Source organism: Perca fluviatilis, chromosome 11 (assembly GCF_010015445.1).
Source record: "Perca fluviatilis chromosome 11, GENO_Pfluv_1.0, whole genome shotgun sequence".
In the NCBI taxonomy this organism is placed as follows: Eukaryota; Metazoa; Chordata; class Actinopteri; order Perciformes; family Percidae; genus Perca; species Perca fluviatilis.
The window spans coordinates 26,387,585-26,410,574 of NC_053122.1; the positions used below are offsets into that span (position 1 = coordinate 26,387,585).

Sequence of the window (22,990 nt, forward strand, 5' to 3'; positions counted from 1 at the left end):
AGAGCATTGACACCCCCCCCCGCCCCCCACACCTCCCCTCCTCCCCAGGCTACCCCCGAAACACAGACCCACTGTGCAGCCCCCCACCTCTGGAAGCAGGATTTCAATTACATGGCTGAGTGGTGCCTTTCTAGCCCAACAAAAGGCAGATCCGGCTGGTTGGGATGGAAACAGAGTCAGGGGGTGAGACAGAGGGGACAAGAGACACACCCACACACTCACAAAGCCAAACATGACCATGTGAATATTCACACAAACACACATAGGTGGTAAGGAGGTTTGTGCTTCACCCCTCCGGATCATGATGACTCCTGGATGTTTGCCTGGCCTCGGCCTTCTCCCACTCCGATTATCAGAGTAATCCTCCAGAGTCAGGAGGAGGTTGACCACAGATGGTAAGCAAGAGACTTCTAATGCTCTATTGTGCCATTTTCTGTCTTTACACTCTGTAATATAACAAGGGTTAAATGCTGCCGAAGATGTTAACCATGTGGGCACCTGTTGTACTCTTTTACCAACCACTGTCTATATGCAGGACACGAGGGAGGGGCATTATGGTACTTTGTTGTGGAGGAATATACTGTAGAGTGCTGCATGCAGCTGCAGACTGTGCAAGCTGAGTGTGTGTGTGATGTGAATAAGAAGGAGGCTGAGGCTGGCTGCTGTGATGAAATCACTTTGTTTTAAGGGGAGGCTGTTTATATTGGTGCCATAGAACTGTCTGAACCTGCTGATGGCTGTAAGGAACCTTGAGTGGTAAATTCAAGAGTTAAATTACATATTTATTTTTGTTGAATTGTAAGCCTTCGTTTTATATAAAGAAAACTTTTTTTTTTCCATTTAGTTTTTGTTATACTATACAAGTGGACTTTGCACCAAGACTTCAAAACTACAATTGCCTGGATCATTAATGAACCTTTAATCAATGATTTTCTCTGAGGTATGGTATGATAAGAGTTATTTCCGAAAAACTGCTGTTCGTAGTAAATACATTTCTTAGCTATTGTCATAGCATGTAAGACTATTTTATTCAGAGATATAATTTGCTAATTTATTCTGCAAATGTAATATTTAGGAAATACACAATGGCTGGACTGGAAGTTATTAAACTCCTTGAGGACAATTTAAATACTGCCAATTTACAATATATTTTTATGTAACTGAAAACATCCTGGTTAATTGTGTCGCACCATTCTGGGACCTAAATACTAACATCCATAACCAACATAAACTAGTAAAGTGACATTTGAACCAGGTCACATACACGCCTGTTGCACATGATTTCTGTTAGTCTGACTATTTATCATTGTTATGTAATTGCTAATTCCACGTATATCACGTGTGTCAAACTCAAGGCCCGGGGGCCAAATCCGGCCCCTCGCAGTTTTTCATCCGGCCCGCATATCAATTTAGGTTCACAATACATTTTGGCCCACCTAGTTTTTGTCGCTTTTTCCGATGTTTTTCCAACTTTTTCCGACGATTTTGGGGCCTTTTCTGGCGTGTTTTTTTCCAATGTTTGTGTCGCTTTTTTCTTTGATGGCTAAGTTACTTTTTTGGGGCTTTATGTCGATCAAGCTGTGAGTGAGAAGGCTATATGAGACATGCAATAATCCAGTAAAAGATCGTTGACTTTTTCGATGAAATAAAAGCATGTGAAAAAACGAAACGTGTCTGGCCCTTGATGTGAATCTTAGTTTCCAGTGTGGCCCTCTGGGAAATTGAGTTTGACACCCCTGACGTGTATGTTTAGTTTCACACCATGTCAGCGGTGACCAATCAGCCTCTTCCCTTTGGTGGACTGGAGCGAGAGAAGCACATCCAGATGATCTTCAGAGCTTTCCAGAACCGCTGTGGGCCCTCATGTGAGTGCCACACTCACTCACCTGGACCCAAACTCCACCAAACGCCTCCAGACTGGGAATCTGGTGAGCGTCTGGCTCCTGGGAGGAAGATGGAGAACTGCTACACGCAGCCACCAGGGAAAGTGAGCAGACCAGGGGTGGAGGAGCAGCGGCCTGGAGGTGCAGCAGGATCACACTTTATGTCTGTGCTGGAAACAGTCAGTCAGATACAAATCACTGCCAGACCACAGCTGCAAGGTGATTAGGAGGGATTGCTTGTGTGTATTTGTGTGTAAAATAGAATACTTGCAGTGTAGCGATGTGTCTGTTTGAAAAAGAATAATGCTTATCTATTGTAGGTCCACAGTGTGTTCCCAGGAGGATTTACAGCATCACCACAGGAAGCAGCAGGTCCCAGTTATTTGTGGCTATGGAAGGTACTGGTCCCTGTTCAGTTACATGTGTATTAACTGAGAACATTTATCTGCATCTCATAGAAAGAGAGAGTAAAATGTTTATTCAATGATTGTCTCAGACTCTTCTTGATCTCTCCCTCCTGTCAGAGAGTTCTTGTGTGTGCCTCCAGTGTTGCGGTCCAGCTCGGGCCTGTTCTTTGCAGGGCTTCGACTGCCAGGGCCGGCAGGTCTTTTATTTTGAAAGGCCCCTTAGGGTGGACGCCTGCTGCCTTGGCTGCTGCCTGATGGAGATCAGGGCCTACACACCTCAAAAACATCTCGTTGGCACCGTATGTCAGAGGTACGGCGGTCTGAATCTGTCCCTTGACTTTTACAGTGGTGAAAAGTATAGTAGGTTATAAAAAGTCATAAAAAAGTCATAGTATAGTATGTCATAATAGTCCTAAAAAGTCATAGTATAGTATGTCATAAAAAAGTCATAGTATAGTATGTCATAAAAAAGTCATGGTATGTTATTAAATTATAATTAAAAGTCATAATATAGTATGTCATAACAGTCATAAAAAAGTCATAGTATAGTATGTCATAAAAAAGTCATAACTAAATGACATAAACAAGTTCTAGTATATGTCATAAAAGTCATTAAAAGTCAAAGTAAAGCATGTCATAAAAAGTCCTAACTAAAGTCATAGTATAGTATATAGTCCTAAAAGATGACATAAAAACTCATATTATAGTATGGCGTAAAAAGCTACAAAATAGTATGTTGTTAAAAATCATATTAATACTTAACACCCTTAATAAAAGGATTAGTTCCCCTGGAATTACAAAATGAGACAAAAGAAATCCCACTATTAGGTAACTAAATAAGTAATCTACGTTCTAAGTTTGTTTTGACCATTTGACCAGGTTTTCAGTTATCTGGGATATGTGACGCTATCGAAATACAGTGGAGGTAAATGAATTTTGTTTGTGGCACTCACAGAATAAAAAAAAAACTAAACAGACTTTACTGAAAAAAAGTTTCCATTCAAACTACTTTCTGTCAAAAAACAGTGCCTGTAAAAACGGTTTTCATTTCTGTGGGTTGCTTAGAGTAAATGTAACGTGTGTATGGACAGAGATGTTGCTGTTAAAATACTTAAATGTAATCTTGTATATTTCTATTTGATGTGGGTGAATGAACCCTCTAACCCCCACTATCAGAACACTATAGCAGCAATCTTAATACTTTACATTCTCAGACTGAACATGTTGCCATGTGAGTCTTTTTTCCATGTCACTCCCAGCCTCTGGCCACCCTGCCTGAGCCACCGTAGATGCCCAGGCCTGTCTCTAAATAGCAGTGAGAGCTTTTACTGTTCCACCCAGCTGGGGTGTAGTCTAATCCTGGGAGACTTATAAATGCACAAAACAGCTGCTTGGACTGAGACACACTGACAGAGCTGCGCTGGGCTACATGGGAGGGAAGGAATGCCACATCCCTCCTAATGTGAATGTTGGCTAATGGGAGGAATGGTGGCACCCAGTCTCCTGTAGTCAAACCAAAATACTTCCTTCTTCCTCTGGCCTGAATCTGACTCCAGGGTTGGCTGGGGTGGGTGCCTTTGTGTGTCAAATTTAGAGTTTTCCAGAAGCAACACTCAATGAAGTTGTCCCCAATTAAGACTGACCTGGCAGAGGTTTCAGTGACCAGAGATCTACTTGGTATAAATACCGTATTCTCTCAGTTGTGCGCGAATAAAGCATGCCCCAGTTCGAACTCTTCCGACACCAAGCAAACAATGGTTTTGGTGCTGCAGAATCATGACAGCTGAAAATGTGATCAACCAAGCATCAAGGCTGGGCTGCGCCAGTGTGTGAAGCACTGGCCAGTGTATCTGCCAGGTTGCTTATTGCACAATTATGTAAGGAAATGTGTTAAGTTGTGTTTCGGCTGACTGTGTTTTCAGGTGGAGCATGTTCACCCCTCTCCTGGAAACGTGTGACTCAGAAGGAGCATCGACCTTCAGAATCCAGGGCTCCTGCTGTCCATACCGCTGCTTCTCCAACCAGCAGTTCCAGGTAGAAAATTTAAGCAACCAAAAAAATGAAACTTGTATCTACAAGTGTATTTCAATCAGTATATTTTGCTTTTAATCACACACCAGATTGTCTCCAGCATTGGTGAGAAGATTGGAACGATATGGAAGAAATGGCCTGGTTTCAATGACGAACATAACATGGACCATGAATACTTTGGGTTGGAGGGTGAGTTGTGCCTAAGGAAATAAGATTTCCAATTCCTCATGAGGTGGTTCCCAAACTTCTCCTGTCATGTCCCCCTTGGAGGACAAAACAAAGATTGAAATAACAATAAGAACATTGTTATTGTATTATATTGTTACTTTTCACTTATCTTTGTCATTTCGTGCAAATGAAGAGTAGTTTGTGAACCACTGTCGTAATATATTTTTACATTTTATTTTAATCTGTTACTTGTCCAGTGCCGCTGGATATGGAATCACACAATAAACTGCTGCTGCTGGCAGCCACTTTCCTGTTGGTAAGCATATGAACTTCTATTAGCACTCTTGTTGGAAGATACTGTTTTTGTTGTGTTAAAATGGGCCTTTCTCCCAGAAGTACATCATTTTACATACATTTAGCTGCTTCAGTTTCGGGGTCCAGGTGTTGTGCATGCTACGGTCATGGTTTACTGGGACTGCAGCATGAAACACACATTGTTAATGTTTGAGTATTACTTGAGCTCAATTTGTCTGCTGTGAAAAAAAGGTCTATATAATTTAAATACCTCACTCATCAACTAACTTTTTTTTTTTTTTTTTTTACCATTTTCTCTACAGAATTACATGTTCTTTGAAATGAGCTGATTAATGAAAAGGATCAATCAAGACGTTGAAAGTGGGCTGTAACTAGTGAGGAACACCAGCCGAGTCACTTTATAGTACAAGACACCGCCTCATTTAATTGCATTTGAAATATAACAGTTGAAACATCCGTTTCAACATACATTTATTAAAAGTAAATGACACTAAACAAGCTTTAGCAGCAGCTGCATATTTGACATTTATTGCTATAATCCATCAGGTGTACATCCAGCAGTGTTTGACACACACCTGTACCCATCATCACACCACCTATTACGGGCAGCATTACAGTTTTTCAACAAACCATAGGCGCTTTCTTGACGTGGTTCCGAAAAATGCTCCAGAGGAATTGATAAAAACTGTAACAGACCCTGACCCTGGGCCCAGTTTCATTTTTTTTCTTCTTTTACTACAAAATGGAAAAGGGAGTGAAGGTCAGTGTTTCAGGACTCCTATACACCTTTGAGGACATTAAAGCAGAGCCCATCGCTTGGATTCTTTCAAGGTGGGATAAAGACAAAACAGACAGAAGGAAAAACTGGGTCGGGTTGGGCTCGAGGCCAGGCACAGTGATTCAGGCAGCTTGGCAGTCCATTCTTAAGATGCCGGTTATACAACCTTCTGCCCAACACAGGATGGTCCTCATCCTTTGGGATTCAACCTCCAGGTCAAAGATAGAGAATCATTGCTGATTCAGTTACGTGATCTTTTTAAGTAGACTGTATTTACAAATATATCGTACACAATAATAGTTATCATTCCAGTTTGAAATGACCAGAGGAATTGTAGTTAAAATACAGCACTGTAATAAAATAACATCTACCTGCAACCCTGTTTGAGTCCCAATAAGACAGATTAACACAGATTCATTTTAAACAGCAGGACGTGTGATGTTATGCTAAGCAATACGATCTGACCTAGGTTATATAACAGATTGGTTTTGTTGTATTTTGTCAAGTACAATTTGTTAACAGCTAATGACCAGATCAGCAAACACCAGTCACATGGCCTCCCTCTGGTGGCAAGTTAACAGATGTTACAACTTGCATTAATAAAAAATAAAAAATAAAATCGGAGGCTCTTTCATTCTTCTCTGGTTGATTAAAAATAACGCATTTTTCCTTCTTCGGCTTGGTTCAGTGTTCTGTGGACAGGCTTTTCGGTTCATTTCCAATTGGACGCCAAGAAGGAATGGTCTTCTTGCCTCTGTTCCTGACTTTTGCTCTGTCTTCATATTACACAGTGCCAATCCACATAGAGGTATCCTTCCCTAGACTCGTCATCCCCCAGCACATCAATACGCACACCTACACACCACAGAGACGCACATTAGCATGACACAAAGTACAGCAGAGAGAAACTATTTTGTTCACTTTCGAACTAATGCCGCAACAGTTCTTACTCTTGCAGAGGTTGTCTGTGTGAGGGGCTAACGTCCGCCACTAGGATTCACCAGTCCATGGAAGTCTTCCCATGCTCTGTAAACAAAGGATGCAGCACATCATCATTCAAAATAAACAAAGCGTTTGGATATGTAGGCCTTTGTCAATGGGAGAATCACAACTGCATCAATTTACTCCAAAAGCATGTGAAACATGATGGAGTTGCATACATGGTTGTATTTTACTTGTCTTTCTTTTATAAACATACACACCAACAAATAAAAATGTAAATATATGTTGTTTGTTTTATATAGCTGTGAATGTTTTAATGAAAGCATTTAATTAGTAAATCATGATTGCCAAAGAAAAGTAATAGAGTAATACTAGTAGCGCTGCAAAAACAAATTCACTTTATTATCGATTATAATGTTATAATCACCAGACCAAGCTCAAGCTCTGGGGAGTCTGCTCTGTATTTTCTACTGCACAAGAGGCGTGATCAACAGGCATAGTTCAAATGACTCTGTACGCAATTAGATAGTCCTTCAACCAATCAGACCAACGATCCGGGTGACGTAGCAGCGACAGCGGCATCAACGGGTCGCTGCGTTTCGGTGGCCGGCTTGTTGAATGAAAACAAGAAGCTGCTTGGTCGCTTCTCTATTATCATCGTGTTAAACCCGCCAATAGCGCGCCCGGTGGATAAGCCAATTTGTGATTGGTCCCTGCAAAATTGTAACAGAAGTAGGATAGATAAACGTACGGGTTTGCAGCCTGAGCTACAGGGCAAAATCAAATTGCCGGAAATTGGGCTGGGTTTAACCAGTCTAATAAAATGTCGAAAATCAGTTCCCAGAGCCCAAAGTGACATCTAGAAACTGCTGTTTTATCTACAACCAACAGTCTAAAGCTCATATGAATTCAAATTAGGAGCCGCAAATCTTCACACTAGAGTAGGGCTGGGCACCGAACCGGAAGAAAATACTCCAATCCTATGAGTATCGAAAAATGATTTATCTTTCGGTGCCAACAGCGTCTGAGTGCGTAAGCTTATCTGTCCTCTCTGCATATTGACACAGAGCGGAGCTCCGACACACACACACACACACACACACACACACACACACACACACACACACACACACACACACACACACACACACACACACGGAGTTAACTGTCTGCAGTTTTGTTGAAGTCACAGAGAGTCATGGTTGGTTTCGAGTGTAGTTAAAGTTTTCCTAAACACGACAGCGTTGTGCATGTAATTAATGGCGGGCAAGGGTGTTGACGTTAATTCCTCTAGACAAGCAGGCACAACAGTGGATTCTCTTTCCCCCCCGATGACTGACTGACAGGCTGAGCTTGCAAGGCAAGGCACTTTTAATAATGTTACTCTGAGTGAGCAGTTTTACCAGAATTTAAAAATTATATTTATTATACAATAACTGTTTTGGTTAACAATTTAAGGTGGAAAATAAAAGCTTTGTGTTTAATGTATTTTTGTTGATGTTGTAATAGATTTTAAAACATATGGTATCGAAAAAAAGTATCGTTAGGAACCGGCATCGAAACTGAGGTATCGAAATTGGCACCGGATCGAAAGAATTTGAACGATACCCAGCCCTACACTTGAGAAGCTAATTTTTTTAATTAAAAAATATTAATTACCACAAACTATCTGTTTAAGTAATGAGAACAACACTAATGCATTATAGTTAAAAAAGTGTAATCCCAACAGAAATGTGATAAAATGTAAAGATAGTGAGCATGCATACATTTATGTGTGTGTGAGAGAGATAGAGAGAGAGAAAATAATAAAACGAAGAGACATACATACTTAATGCTGTCTGTGTGAGTCTTGTACTCCATGATGGTGTTGGGAGGCAGGTTGAGGACTCGGCGCAGGGTGTCTCTGATGCGGGCAGTGGTTGCCTGGTCGCTAGCGGTTTTGTTCCAGATGGAGATGATGTCCTCCTGGAGAAAAGAAGCAGAGAAGGCATGTCTGAGTATACTGAAGAAGGCAGTGACTAGGTACAACAGGTATGTGTGTGTCTTTTTTGTCGTTTTACCTGGAAGCGTACTGACACCACAGCCCCGCAGATCTCCTCTCCAACCATGAACTGCTCCCCAAGCATGGCCAGGATCAGGTTCTCCCAGCACCGAGATGCCAGGCCTTTCCTCAGACGGATGATCCACTTCCCACCCATCTTATTGGCATCATCCTAAAAACAACATAGGCTGGGTTTCAGAGTGGGCATTTTATTTACAAAACCAAATAGGATTATCACTGCTCCGCAGCGATGGTCGGGGCCGAGCATTTTAAACTCGCAGGGAAGTCATCCAAAGCACAATGGCTGATTTTGTATAAGATGTGACAGTGTGACCGTTGAGCTTTGAAGTCGCAAACTTCAGGTCCAAAGGCAAACAGTGATCTCAGTGAGCTATTGCCCTGGTGACGACTCCTCTAGCTATTTGGGCTATATTTTATTGAGTCAGCCTAGGTTGACTCTATAGACCTTTGTCGCAGCAGACATGTTGACATGTCATACAGTGTTTCCTCTATGTTGATTTTACTGTGGCGGTGCGCCATGGCAAAATTTCTTCCGCCACTATCAGAAATAGGGTAGACACACAATAGTCGCGGTTGCCTTTTAAATGATCCTGCCGACATAATGCACTCCCCCCGTTGGCTGACGCTCACATTGCAATTTAACAAGTAGAACTATTCAGAGGTTATTGGGCCCGCCCAGTTTAACTCCACATACTGTTGCGTTGATGGAGTTAATTGTCAAAATGTCCAGCTCCACCAAAAACGTCACCGCGGGAGATGGCTTTGAAACGCAGACAGCAAAATCAAGGTAAGAAATAAATAACTATGGCTAACATTACAAGAAACATAAACAGGCTAGCTAGCTAACTCTTATCGATCTCAGGACGGGACGTTTTGGCCGAAGACAGCGTTGTGGAGAGTGAAACAGGAGACTAGAAAAAGGCGTTCAGGTAGTGTGTTGTTAGGATGGCTACAGTAAATCATATAGGCTCCTGTTATCTAAAAGATTTTCAATGTAATGGCTCAATATCTAAATGATTTCGACAATGTGGATGAGGTCGTTATAATTGGATGGCCTGCAGCTTCAAGCACAATTCGTGTGGATACAAGCGTTACATTTTGGAAGATAGACGGGATTCTGAACAGCGATGACACACACACACACACACACACACACACACACACACACACACACACACACACACACACACACACACACACACACACACACACACACACACACACACACACACACACACACACACACACACACACACACACACACACACACACACGAGATGTGTTACAACATGCACCTGACTGGGAAAGATACTGCGACGCTCGTTACTGTAAGTAGGCTACAATAAAACCTAAAAGTAAATACGTATCAATACACTCATCTGTCTACAGGCATGTAGGAAGCGATCTATTTCAATCTGATCTGTCTGGGCAGCCACTCTCGTCCACCGCGCTGTTTACACAAACACAGCTCTACTCTACTCTAAATAGCGAATTTTGACAAAAGTTGTTTGTAGTCTAACTGTTCCTTAGCTTGCCTCAAATCTTGAAATTTGGACAAATTCTTGTAAACTTAACTGCTGGCTAAACTAAGCATCCTCTGCTGGAGCATTTATGGATGTATTATAAGTAAATATGCACATGAATGACGCAATCTTTATGTTCACGTCTTCATTCTTGATGATGATGTCAGTTGTATTCTGGCCCTCATGACCACTGACTAGGTATAAATTAAGTAAATGTGCACAATGATATGGTATTAGGCCTAGGCCCAATTTGTTAGGAATACCAGTTTTACCATAAAATAGGATGAGAAATGGTATTGTTTTATTACAATTCTATACAACAATATTAAATAGGGCAATAAAAAGGCAGGGTGGGGGTTGTTGCTGTTCGGACAGACCTGCCCCCACTGCATAGGTGTATTCAAAACCATTAATGATGGTTGCATCCCACTTAGGAGAGGCCCTGGTATTGTGCATGCTGACTCACTGAAATAGCTCACTGGGACACTTGATGGAATTGAGCCATCGTTAAGGTTATCAATCTCCGCTGTGCTTTTCCTACTATAAGTCAAAATGTCTGCTGTGAAAAAGGTCCATAACATGACTTTCCTAAACTGAACTGGACTGATTGTTAATGAGAATCAGGTGTGTTAATGCAGGCACACATTTCAAATATGCAGGGCGGTTGTCCACAGCACAATTCCTGATTAGATATATGTATGATCATCTCGCAACACCAGGTGCTCGAACTCAGAACCGTTGAGGCCGTAGTGTACAGGATCTCAGAGTACCCACCTCCCACATGGGTTTAATACCCTCCTTGAAGAGGTGAAAGTCACTATGGCCTGTCAGGTCGCCTGGCCGGATCATGTGACTATAGAAACGCCAGAACTGCTCCACCTTGGGAAGGACAGGAAATGTTTACATTAGGGGTGAACGATTAATCAGTTTCAAATCAAAAACAAGATTTGAAAGAATGCAATTAGCTAATCGTGAAGACCGCGATTAATTGAATGTGCAATATTTAGTTACATTTTGTAACATTGGTTTAGTTTAACAACTTTTTATTATTATATTTACAGTTTTTTCATAAGCTAAATGCTGGAATAATTTTATTGCTTTACTTTACATGATCATAGGTGGTGCAATATGTGGATGATGCTATTGAACTGAGGCATATCAGAATTTTGTGATAAATGTTGTGTTTGACTGTTCAATGTTAAAGGTCCCATGACATGGTGCTCTTTGGATGCTTTTATATAGACCTTAGTGGTCCCCTAATCCTGTATCTGAAGTCTCCTTCCCGAAATTCAGCCTTTGTGCAGAATTACAGCCACTAGAGCTAGTCCCACGATGAGCTTTCCTTAGTATGTGCCATTTCTGTGTCTGTAGCTATCGAGGGAGGGGGGGGCAAGGTGGAGGGGGGGGGTGGTCTTGACCAACTGCCACTTTGCTCGTTTGAAAGCCATGATGTCTCTCTCTCATGGGTGGGCCAAATTCTCTGGGCAGGCAAAGCAGAGAAAGGGGAGGTAACCTTCCTCCTTGTGACCTCATAAGGAGCAGATTCCAGATAGGCCCATCTGAGCTTTAATTTTCTCAAAGGCAGAGCAGGATACCCAGGGCTCGGTTTACACCTATCGCCATTTCTAGCCACTGGGGGACCATAGGCAGGCAGGGGGAACGCATATTATATGTTAAAAAAAAACGTATAAAGTGAAATTTTCATGCCATGGGACCTTCAATTGTTGCTAATTAAAAGAAAAACACATAGTGCTTAATGCTCCATGACAAGTTGTATCTGTTACACAGTCAATATTGAACTTTAGATAAACTTTTACTATTACTTTTTATCCCCAAATTGTTCAGCCCTAGTTTACATCAACATGAGTCAGAATAAGCTTGTATCATAGATTTGCGCTGTCTGGGTAAGGTGATAAACAAAAGCAAAAGAGTGTCCCGTTCCTATATAGGTCATAAGAAGCGACTTACCGAGGCAAAGCTACCAATCTGTTTAATGTTCTGCTCGTAGCTCTGAGTACTGGCTGGTCTTCCGGGGGTGCGTCTGGAGTACCAGAAGGTGTAGTTGTATTGAAGAGGGTGCTCTCCTGCCCCTGGCACCACCATCTGCCGAAAACAAGAAAATGAATAAGCTATACAATTAACTTTGAGCTGCAAACACATTATAAGTCTTTTTTTGTTTTTGTTTTTTAAATAGGCTTACCTTTTTCTTGGAGGTGTTCTGTTCCTTGTCCTCGTCTTCAGCTTTTTCCTTCTCACTGTCTTTCGGTGAGCCTTGGTCCTGGTCGTGGTCTCCACTGTCATCATCTTTCAGACTGGATTTGATGGAAACAGACAGCAAAATACAAATGGTTGTGTCTTGCACGGACTACATTAAAATTAAGGGGGACTACAACTATTACATTGCTAAAACTAACGCTGTCTAAAACAACAAAAGTGCAGTTTTTGTTTAAACTGTTTTAGAGGTGTTGAGTCAACGTTATGAAGATATGATTCACCGCAGGGCTTAGCTAGGTAACGTTACACCTAATGAACTCTCAACTGAGTGTGCTTTTTACCTATAAACTGCAAATAGGTAGACTGTTTATAATGGAAACGTACACACCTGTACTTAAACTACTCTGACTGTGAATATCCTACAACGCACTGTTAACTGCCTGTCCGTACTTTAGGGCCATGGGAGTCTAGTTTGAACCGAGACTGTGCGCACATTCCACCGCCTCTAAACAACTACCACACCGAGGATTAAGGCCCTGTCCTCCTTCCGCTAGGCTAAGCTACAGCTAACAACACAGCATATTCCCCATTATGAACTACTATGTAATCTCTGTTGTTACTTCCCTTCGTTTTAAATGCACCTGTGTGGACATTGCTCTCATGTGGGTGTTTAAGCCCAACGTTATATGTTGCACAGAGTATGCAGGACCATGCAATAAAGCTGACACACCTCTCTTTTTACACGCAAGCGCCTTCATTAATGTAACGCTACACTGTGAATTTGCAGCCACGGCGGGGGGCCCACTCCCTGGCAGATATTCCACAGAAACGTTTGATTACTCACGCGTCAAATTTGTTGTTCATTATTTTCTAGGTGGGAGCCTTTCGGAGTCCGACCACAGCCTCCTGAATTCCGCAGGAACGGCGGCGCGCACAGCGGACGCACGTGTACGCGCACGCAGTGTGTTGGTCGTGGTGATGAACGTGGAGGTGAGAGCTTTCCCCAGTTTTTACCAAATGTATACATATATAAAACCAAAATCACAACCAAATATAGGACACATCAGCATCAAGTTATGTTTTAACATTTTATTCTTCACATCTTACTTCCAAACATAATAAACATACAGTACCACTCTAATCAGTTAATTATAGCTTTGTAAAAGTCTATGTCAACACTGGCTCCAATTAATAATCACAAACCCTGTGACTTTGACACAGACATGGCTACGAGCAGGCAGACACACAGCCTCAACACAAAAAGGACTGGCGGCTTCTTCATTTAAACCAGCCTCCTCTGATGTGCCGCATCCCTCGTTTCATCCCCTCCATCCGCCCGCTTGTCATCGGTTCTTGCGGCAACTTCAAACCGTGGCTCTGTTCAGGTCCAAGAAGAGCTGTGGACCGAGTCTGGGAGGACAAAAAGGGAGCTGGGGGGGTGAGGATGGAGTCAGGAACAAAGTGGACTTCTTTAGGTCCAGTCTGACTTTAGTGTTAGTCCGGATGGTAAGCATGTTTGCTGATGACATACTGAGAAAACCCTGTCTGTGTCTAAGAGACAAACAATTCAAGCTAGGAAAGGAGCAGAGTATCTGGGGGTGAGGGATGGGAGGAAAGCTCTGGCATGGTATGGCACGGTATGGTGTGGTGTGGTTTGGTTGGCTCTGCTGTCGGAGACCATCCCCTCGCCCCTTGCCCCCTGTGCCTCTGTGAGGACCTTCATGAGAGGGCCCTTTGTTCCGGGCCGGCAGGCGCACCAGTGAGTGAATGAGCAAGAGCAGCGGCGGCCCTCTTCAATGGCGGCTGTTTGTTTACACCAGCCAGTCCCGTCATACTTCATTAGCAGCCCAGCCCACCGACAACTTCTGATGTCCTAATCGCCGATGAGTGTGTGGCTGCCCAACAGCCCTGAGCCTCAGCGGTTCAGAATAAAGGGGTTTCCAGGATTCCCGACACACACATTCCCACTATATGTGCCCGCCTGCCTTCTCAGTCATTGGCGGTACACATACATACACATACATGCGCGCAAACACACAGCCTCCATGGTGAGGGTGGATGGGAGAACTGGTTCTTTCATCATGGGCCAAGAGGCACTGGGAGGTGAGCTGACGTCAGTGAAGCAGCAACAGTCCCAGAGAACTAGCTTTGCATCACAGAGATGTGAGAGATCTGCCGCCCAGAAAGAGACAAAAGCAAGACAGAGCGATCATTCAGTGCTGCCATCCTCTGACCACAATCACAGACTTAAAAATGTGATTTAAGGTAAGCATAAGGGAATTTCCTCCCCTGGAGGCAGGACTAGCTGTCAGGCTGCTGCCCCCATCTGCCTCATACTACATCAACCTTCCAAAACACATAACCATTTGATTTGTTGAGCTTTGTTGGACACAACTGTGTTGGGTTGTGTTGTGTGATGTGCTACCTGACAGGCACAGATTACAAGAACGTTTCTTTACCACAGGACTGCAGCTAATAATAAGTTTTTTGATAGATTTTTGATTGAATGTTTTTGATTATTGGTTTAAAACTTTGGTCTATACGGTTGTGCACTTTTATTCTGAAATGTCTGTGTTAAAAGTGCAGCGTCCTTTAGCCATTTATGTGTCTCTCATTGAATAACTGATAAAGATTCTTATTGTAGAGTATATAGGTTGTGTTTTTACAGCTTCTGTAAATCACCCTGATGAATAACGAAGATTCGTCAGCTAGTGTTGCCAAGTTGTTTTTTTTCACCTTTAGCACTACATAATACTAAGTTACTTCAATTAACTGACCTCCTGAATGGCACTTCCCAGCCTCTCCTGGCTTTTCACCACTTTCCTAAAAGAGACATACATCCATTATTATTTCTGACAATGATATAATAATAATAATAATACCTGAAGCTGCAGCTATTATCTGCGTAATCACGTTCTGAGTTCAAGATTAAGACAAAGGAAGAGAGCCAACCTGTGTATTCTGCGAGCCAGGCTGAGGGTGAAGTTTGCTGAGCAGTCAGGCTGATAAGTGGAGGGCACTATGGTGTAAGCTCCAGGAGGAAGACAGCAGGCCAGACTGACATCCTGAGTGTAGCAGTGAGGAACACAACTGGCTGCTGGATCCTCGTCCCTGGGTAACGTCTGCTCGGATTCCCCTTCTGGGTACTGCATACATAGTGAAGATCAAATGCTGAGATACTGTGGAATTTACAATAATTAGCTATTTTATTATAATATATAGTATATTAAGAATCTTTTACAATATTGACTATTTTACAGCAGTGGTAGTGTTCGCAAAGTCAGCATAATTCAAAGTGTTTTGCTCAGACAGAAAATCATTCATTTACAATAAGAAAATATGTTACAGATGCATTGTTGCATTTTGATTGTTGCATACGGTAACTTAGCCTACTCTGGATGTCTCGTGAGCTAAACTCACTGTCATATCACTGTCACTGTGTCACGAGCCAAAGCATTAAGAGATTGTTGTAGCAACCAATGTAGTAATAACTTATATAGCACATTTCATGAAACCCACGGACGCTTTACACAAGTACAGGTTGACAAGGGAAAAGAAAATAGTAGGCCAACACAAACACAGACTAAAAGGAATAAAACGTCTGCGCTAATACAGGCTACTGACGTACAACCACATTACGCATTGTAAAGTTATTTTATGAATGAAATAGACATATCACATACCTGAGGGCCAATTTGGGGACTTTTTGAATCATTTACAATCCCGTAATTGTCTCCATCTGTTGAAAGCCTGACCTAGATAGACTCGGGGTTTTGCCCGTCGTCTGTCACTTTCTCTTTTAGCTTTCAGTTGTTTTTCGTTTAATTTCCTTCTTTTCTGTGATGGCCCTGCCCCAGTATCAGCCATAACTACAGAAAATAGCCTCTAAAATAAAATTAAAATACAATAAAGACACGCTCCTGCTACCTTTTACCTGGCAGGATACTCACTAACACGGGCTTTTCCTGTGTTACCCTGAAATCTGTGACCCGTCAGAATGTGTCCTCTGTAGCGCTGTCTACCTGCCCTAAATCATTTTGTGACTTTGCGGGAAAAATCGGACCCGGGCAGAGGCATTAATAAAAACTATATAAAACTAGCGTTCTTTTCACTGTTAGTCTCGTTTCCTGTTACAGGTCATTTATGATCATCAGATGGAATATTACAAAGGTTCAGAAACATGTAAAAGTTACATATAGATACTTTAAGATAACTGTATTATTATCAACGTTCATTAAGCGAAACCTATACAGATAAATATTTCTCTTATTTCAATGTAGTTTGTCTGATTTTAATTGTGTAACAAGTGCAAAATATTTGTTGAGCTAACCCTGGCACTTCTACATTGATGTTTTTAAAACGGTCAGGCTGATTAGTTTGCACATTCCCCGACAAACAAAGCAAACGCAAACAAAAACCATATTCCCAGGCATTAAAACTTGAAAAGAAATTTCAAGCTGACTCAAACATGTCAAAGATCTAATTACACGCTATACAGTTTGTATTGTGAATGACTGAGGGAAGGTATACAGAGGTGAATGGCCCGTAACTCTAAATGACACTGTTATTCTCCCTAAGTATTTGACTGACCTTATAAATGTGAAAGGCAATAGGGTGCAGGTCAGTGTCAGGGCGGCTCTGGTGCAGGGTAATCCTGACATTAACTCCTGATGTCACTGCTGACTCATCACACACTGTAAAAGGGAAACAAGGGTTCTGCCAGTGAGAGAGGAAGTTCCTGCTTCCTCCGGCCGTCTTTCCCTCAACCCACGAGCCCCGGAAGTAACTGGTCTCCCACTCTCCATCTGTTGTCAATGGCAGGGAAGGCGCTGGACTTTTCAGGGCACTGAGGAGGAAACCAATCATCATGTCAGGAATTCAATCACAGCACCTTACATGGCGAAACATGGAAGTAGGTAAATACATAAAAAAATGTGTGGGGTAACAAATTGACCAGCAGATGTCACCATTTACTTGCGGTCATTTATTTTGATGAGAAATCATGGAGAAATAATTTGTGTGCACAAATAAATAATAAACCGGGATATAGCAACTGAATAAATCATGTGCACAAATGTATAGATCACAGAAGACAGATCTAGGCAATGGACTTGGCATTTCATATTCCTCGCAGCTATAGCGAAGTTCAAGCTTCATAAAAAGTTTGTCATGTTCATGCTAATGTTTATTACCATAAATGGCGTTCTTTTGCCTTAATAATTATTGAAACCACCAAAAAATACACTAAAGCAGTCAAGATGGGAACCCATATGCATATTTCTCCTTGTTGCAGTTAGTCATGCTTGAATTATGACCAATGCATTTTGACTGTAGCTGAAGTTACACCTTAAAAAAGGATTTTTTTTTTTTTTTTTTTTTTGGGTGCTTCTGCTCCCAGTTTTGTTTTGATTTTTCATTATAAATGTGTTACATGTAACCTGTTGTTTAACATTATTTTCTGTTCATTTGTGCATCCGATTTTACTGATTTGAGAGAATGAATTAATAACTTTTGCGCACCGATGAGTTTTTTTTCCCCTCCATGACACCTTTTGGGCTCCACAGAAAATTGACATCCACACCCATCTCTAAAAAGTACCTGAACTGTTAGTTCAAACTTGATTACAAAAAAAAGAAACATAACCTTTTTTACATAGATAAGATGAGCTTGTTGACTTCCTCTATCTGTAAACTAGTCCTTACTTGAGGGATGTGGAAGTGGAGGAAAAGGCCCTGATGAGGAAGCGGGCCTCAGCTCCTGGCTGGTAGGTGCTGGGGATGAGCAGGTAGTATCCAGGCTCCAGCTGCCCATGGAGAACCACCTCTCTTTCGTAGGCGTGGCAGTGAGTAGAAGCGCAAGGAGGTTTGTTCAACATCCGGTTTAGATTAAAACGCCTTTTCTCCACCTAGTGACAGAAAAAAAGCGAGTGACGTGACGCAAAGACACAAACGCAAACCTTTTTTGTCCTATAAGTGATGGCACAAACCTTCCACATGTGTAGAGCGATAGCCTGGTAGTGCTGGTGTGGTGTGTTGTTGCTCTCCTCCTCCAGTGGCGATTTCTCTGTGTTTCTCCATTTTCTATGCTGTAGCAGGGACACCAGCACCTCTCCTCTCTCGCACACTTTGAGCCAAAACTTTGGGTTGCTGCCGTAGCTGCTGCTGTTTCGGCTGCCACCGGCGGAGTGTCCTTTCATCCACCGGCCAGCCAGCTGGTGGTTGTGTGTCAGCAGATTTCCTGTGGGAGAGAAGAGTTGTCAGGGTTCAGAAAAAAGAAGAAAAAAAAGGGGGGGGGGTCCAAAGAGGTCTGTACGTTTAAAACATTCTTTGGCAAAATAGGGGAATTACCAGTATATATGCTCTTTAGGTGCCCCTCATCATTGATGGGGTAGCCCACTGTGACATCATCAAACTGGGACAGGAATTTTGTCTCATCCAACCAGAACTCGCCCTCAGCCACCCTGGCTTGTAGGTCCAAAGCAGAAACAGGGTCCACAGATCTCCAACCCACACCACTGTAGACAAGGAGGTAGATTGAGTGAATGCAGACTGTGGCTGTATCCAAATGTCTGGAAATCCCAGGACTTGCAGACTTGTGGATTTTACAGGTGTGTACATGTGAGTGCCTAAAAGGCTTTTCAAATATACAATAAATCAAGTCTGCGAGGTGCTATGGCGCACTTTCTCTGGACTCTCTACAGATTTACGGAGAGCCCACCCACCCTGGGTGCAGACTTCAGACTTGATGTATACAGTTATTGATGTAGTGAGGTTTGATATCGTTGACCATTAAGAAATCTATTCACAACAACCATTCATAACAACACTTTGAGATACAGTTACAATGTCAACGCTAGGGTTGCGTGAGATGTCGACTCGATATCGTTATCGCGATATCAAGCTGCGCTATATTATATCGAAAGTGTCGCGATAAGTATGCAATATTTTGTTCATTTTGTGGAGCGATGCGTCCCGTCCGTTGGCTGTGTGGCTGACTTGTGTTCAATTTAGAGCCCGCTTGAAACGCTACAACGATCATGTTTCATTGGCTAGCTACCGTGCCACTAGCACATGTTAGTCCATGTTAGCGCGCGGGTCCACTACGTGACAAACCCTATGGAGCGTACCATGTGACGTGTGTGCATATTTGGACAGAGTGACAGTGTAAGTGAAGAAATCGATAAACACAACAAAATGGAACCAATCAGAAGTGAAAGAAAAGTTATCCTGTTCTGTAGACATGGTCGTTATTTATTTATTCATGTTGTACCAGTCCAATATGACCGTCAGTTGAAATAAACCTTGTGTTCTAAGAAAACTTGTTTTATTTGTTATCAATCTATTTTGATGCGTTTTCCCATAACTTACACATTTGCATATGTTTAAAAACATCGAAATTAAAATCGATTTCGCAATATTCATAATCGATATCGCAATATAACATTTCGTCGAAATCGTGCAACACTAGTCAACGCATTGGTCATATCCGTGGCAACGACTGTAGTGTGAAGACTCATCTCTTAACTATCTCTAAATCTTAACTATGACACACATAAGCAGACCGACATGCCTACCTCCCCATCCAGGCCCCTCCCCAGCAGCATCTTCCCCAGGGGTTTCTGATCCTGAGCAGCAGTGCTTTGCTCCCTGACACCGTCTTCACATCCAACCACTCCATGACAGTCAGCGCGTGGTACTGACCCAGCTCACTGGCACCTACAACAGTCATCGAGGTCATCAGGTGATGCGATACATGATCAAAAGCACTTGAGTCTGCATGAAAACACTTCTTTCTGACCTCCGGGACTGCTGTGAGTGGAGCAGCTGAGCGCACACTCGTCTTTCACTGGATACAGAAGGTCCAGGTCCAGCCTTCTCCTCCTGACCTGGTCACTGTCCTGTTCTAGTCTCTGCTCCTCCTCGGACTCTCCCAAGCTCCAGCGCTCCGCCACGCCGCCGGTCAAATCCACCAGGGCCTCGGACACCTGCCCTGCCCACAGCCGCTCATACGAGCCATGAAGCCTAGAGAGGATGGAAGGGGCAGGAATGCATTAGAAGGTTCATTGTGTTGTTCATAGTAGAGATGTTCCGAAACCATTTTTTTTCCTTCCCGATTCCGATACCTGAACTTCAGTCTCCGCTGATATTGAGTACCGAATATAGCTTTTTTTTTTTATAGCTAACCCTGTATGAATGTAATACGATTGCTATCATTGTTGTACGGCCTGCCTCAGGTTAAACCCTTTGTGAAAAAAATACATACAGAGAATAAATGCCATATAATAATAGAACTTTTTTTATGATCTAGTTTGACAGTCAGTCGTGACGGAAAAAGAACATAAATAAACTACTTTAAAGTAGATTTTCTTCTGGGCTAAATATTGTGGTATCGGATCAATGCATATATCTGCGTACTCGCCAAGCCAGCATTTTAGGCAGTATCGGATGCTTTTCCATTACTGGTAAACTGAGAGATAAGACAGGAAATTCTAAAGGTTACTTACTTGGCATAGGCTTTCTCCAACAGGGCTACCCAAAAGGCAGTGGGGGAGTGGCATCGTGAGAAGCAGAGAGCGGAATTGATACAGGGCAGGCGGTCGTCAATGGTCACCTCTGTCCAGTGTCCCTGCTGCCAAAAACTAAACTGGAAGGAGCCCCTGTACCTGCTGTCACCCCACTGGGGCTGGTCTGGTGGCAACACCTACAGAGAGTCACGGACTAAATCAACACAGCAGTATAGGAGATACTGTAGATAACACGCTAATGACATGCTTATTCACTGCAACTTAGTCTAACCAATCTATCAAATCTAAATGATAATACAGTTGCTCTACCTTGTTCAGTAGATGTTTGCTCTTGAGCAAAAAGGTGCAGGCACAGAGAAACCAGCAATCTCCTAATAAGCCTTGTTTTGCATGACCCAGGTCGATGTCATCAGGGAACAGAGCTGGCAACTGGCAGATTTCCTGAAGGTGTGAAATAGTCATAAACTGAGACACACTGACTTAAAGAAGACTTGAAATAGCCCTGGGATTTGGGTTTTGGGGGGAAATGAAAAAAATTTGAAACTTCTCATTATACAGTAAGTGGTTAAACTGAACGTGGGCAAATAATGTTGATCTCAATAAATATTAGTTACGACTTGAATCAGTAGTTGTTACCAATTAGGTCAGGGCCTTTTACAACATTGTTTTGTCACACTATATTTTGTTTGAATTACACGATAATACACAGACATAAAAAAGGTTCATATACAGGTATTTGCTTTTAGTGAATACAGAACAGAACAACTTCTAGGCACTCTTTCATAATCAAATCAGCAGATTGGCCTGTGACAGGTGATGCAAGTGTATTGGTCGGAAGTCAAAAGGGAAGAGAGCCACTGAATATGAAAAATCCTTATCATCTGAACAACAGCATAAAAACATTCAGCACATGACAAAAACACACACAGCGGATTTTCCCATTTCCCCTTTGGCACTGGATCTGACCTGCGGGCGTAGCCAGGTGATGTCTCCCTGCAATTTGGCGATGGGTGTGGAGCTGTCAGAGAACAGGGACGTGTCGTCAGAGGGGAAGTCCAGGTCCTCAAACAGAGCCTCGCCTCCACACTCTGCCCTGCCTGCTTCTCTCATGGCTCCGGCTTCTTTTCAACCTGGATGAACCTGCTGTGTCAATGGGTAAACCTCAGCCAGCTGTGACCATCCTCATGGCCTCCATGTACATTTGTGTTACAGCTAAAAACAAAAGAAATATATAATATGAATGAGATTGTGTATATTTGTGGTTTTCATCTGTGACTGTATAGTGATTTTTCTTCTTTTTTGTTTTGTGAATATTTGGTATTATACGTGTGTAGTGTTATTGTATGACAATATCAGTTCACCTTCCATCATAAGTCCACAAATATTAGTATAATATATAATGTAAAATGGGTATATTGTTACACCATTGTTTGTGTGTAAGTAAAAGTGTCTTTTAGGGGGAGAACATACTTTGTGGTTACACGCCTAGCTTAAGTGATTAGCACAAACTCATATTTTAACCCACAACCGCAATAACAGCGTAATATAACGAAAAGCTGCACGAATGTGTCTCCATAACTAAACTGTATTGTAACAAACATAGCATGTAATTATGTCCCTCTCCTCTACGTTTCTATAGCTTACCACTGTCCTCTTTCAAGCATCTTTCCCCTCGTAGTTAGCTCTTATTCTTCACAACAACACAGCAGCTAACTGATAGCTTCAGCTAGCTTGTAACGCACAGATGTATAGTTAGCGTCTCCGTATCGCTTCATCTTATCATGGTTTCACAACCATTAACGTTACCACAAGCACACCGAGTTTTTTTTATCCAAAAGCATGACAGATTTCGTTAGGATTAACAATTAAGGTATATCCAAACCAGGCATATAATCCTGTTGAGTATGAAATACACGTAAATTCTCTTCCGCTTGGACATCCAGCAGTTCATTCAAAAGTGAATCCTTCCTGTGCTGCTGAACACTGCCGCCACCTGCTGTTGATACCGTGAATTACACACTCTACTGTCCACACGCTAAGTGTTTGATGATTAAAATTACACTATTATTATTATTATTATTATTATTATTATTATTATGCAAATGTTTCTTATAGAACAGTCAGAAAGTAGAAATGTTCGGTA

The 22,990-nt window shown here is 42.2% G+C and overlaps 3 protein-coding genes across 6 annotated transcripts; 1 reads left to right on the forward strand and 2 right to left on the reverse strand.

Moving 5' to 3' along the window:
• The first annotated feature begins 95 nt into the window (after positions 1-95).
• On the forward strand, positions 96-6,201 carry LOC120568303 (phospholipid scramblase family member 5). Of its 2 annotated transcripts, none has more exons than XM_039815715.1 (8): positions 96-395; positions 1,754-2,102; positions 2,204-2,281; positions 2,408-2,600; positions 4,213-4,324; positions 4,411-4,510; positions 4,747-4,805; positions 5,107-6,201. In XM_039815715.1, the coding sequence occupies exons 1-8, from the start codon at positions 393-395 to the stop codon at positions 5,131-5,133; spliced, it is 921 nt and encodes a 306-aa protein (XP_039671649.1). In that variant the 5' UTR covers positions 96-392; the 3' UTR covers positions 5,134-6,201. The 2 variants fall into 2 exon arrangements, with proteins under 2 accessions (XP_039671649.1, XP_039671648.1); XM_039815714.1 differs by lacking the exon at positions 96-395 and adding an exon at positions 405-940.
• Positions 5,305-13,300, reverse strand: eif4e2 (eukaryotic translation initiation factor 4E family member 2). Of its 2 annotated transcripts, none has more exons than XM_039815716.1 (8): positions 13,168-13,300; positions 12,310-12,421; positions 12,078-12,212; positions 10,884-10,988; positions 8,585-8,737; positions 8,353-8,489; positions 6,533-6,608; positions 5,305-6,437 (listed from the first exon to the last, which is right to left on the reverse strand). In XM_039815716.1, the coding sequence occupies exons 1-7, from the start codon at positions 13,185-13,187 to the stop codon at positions 6,560-6,562; spliced, it is 711 nt and encodes a 236-aa protein (XP_039671650.1). In that variant the 5' UTR covers positions 13,188-13,300; the 3' UTR covers positions 5,305-6,437; positions 6,533-6,559. The 2 variants fall into 2 exon arrangements, with proteins under 2 accessions (XP_039671650.1, XP_039671651.1); XM_039815717.1 differs by having other exon boundaries at positions 8,349-8,489.
• A 97-nt stretch (positions 13,301-13,397) lies between these two features.
• Positions 13,398-22,824, reverse strand: capn10 (calpain 10). 2 transcript variants are annotated; one of them, XM_039815712.1, is made up of 13 exons: positions 22,492-22,823; positions 21,814-22,059; positions 21,157-21,288; positions 20,827-21,023; positions 20,121-20,344; positions 19,897-20,038; positions 18,671-18,837; positions 18,310-18,560; positions 18,026-18,228; positions 16,914-17,169; positions 15,276-15,469; positions 15,101-15,146; positions 13,398-14,495 (listed from the first exon to the last, which is right to left on the reverse strand). In XM_039815712.1, the coding sequence occupies exons 2-13, from the start codon at positions 21,955-21,957 to the stop codon at positions 14,466-14,468; spliced, it is 1,986 nt and encodes a 661-aa protein (XP_039671646.1). In that variant the 5' UTR covers positions 21,958-22,059; positions 22,492-22,823; the 3' UTR covers positions 13,398-14,465. The 2 variants fall into 2 exon arrangements, with proteins under 2 accessions (XP_039671646.1, XP_039671647.1); XM_039815713.1 differs by lacking the exons at positions 13,398-14,495; positions 15,101-15,146 and having other exon boundaries at positions 15,392-15,502; positions 22,492-22,824.
• Between the last annotated feature and the right edge of the window lie 166 nt (positions 22,825-22,990).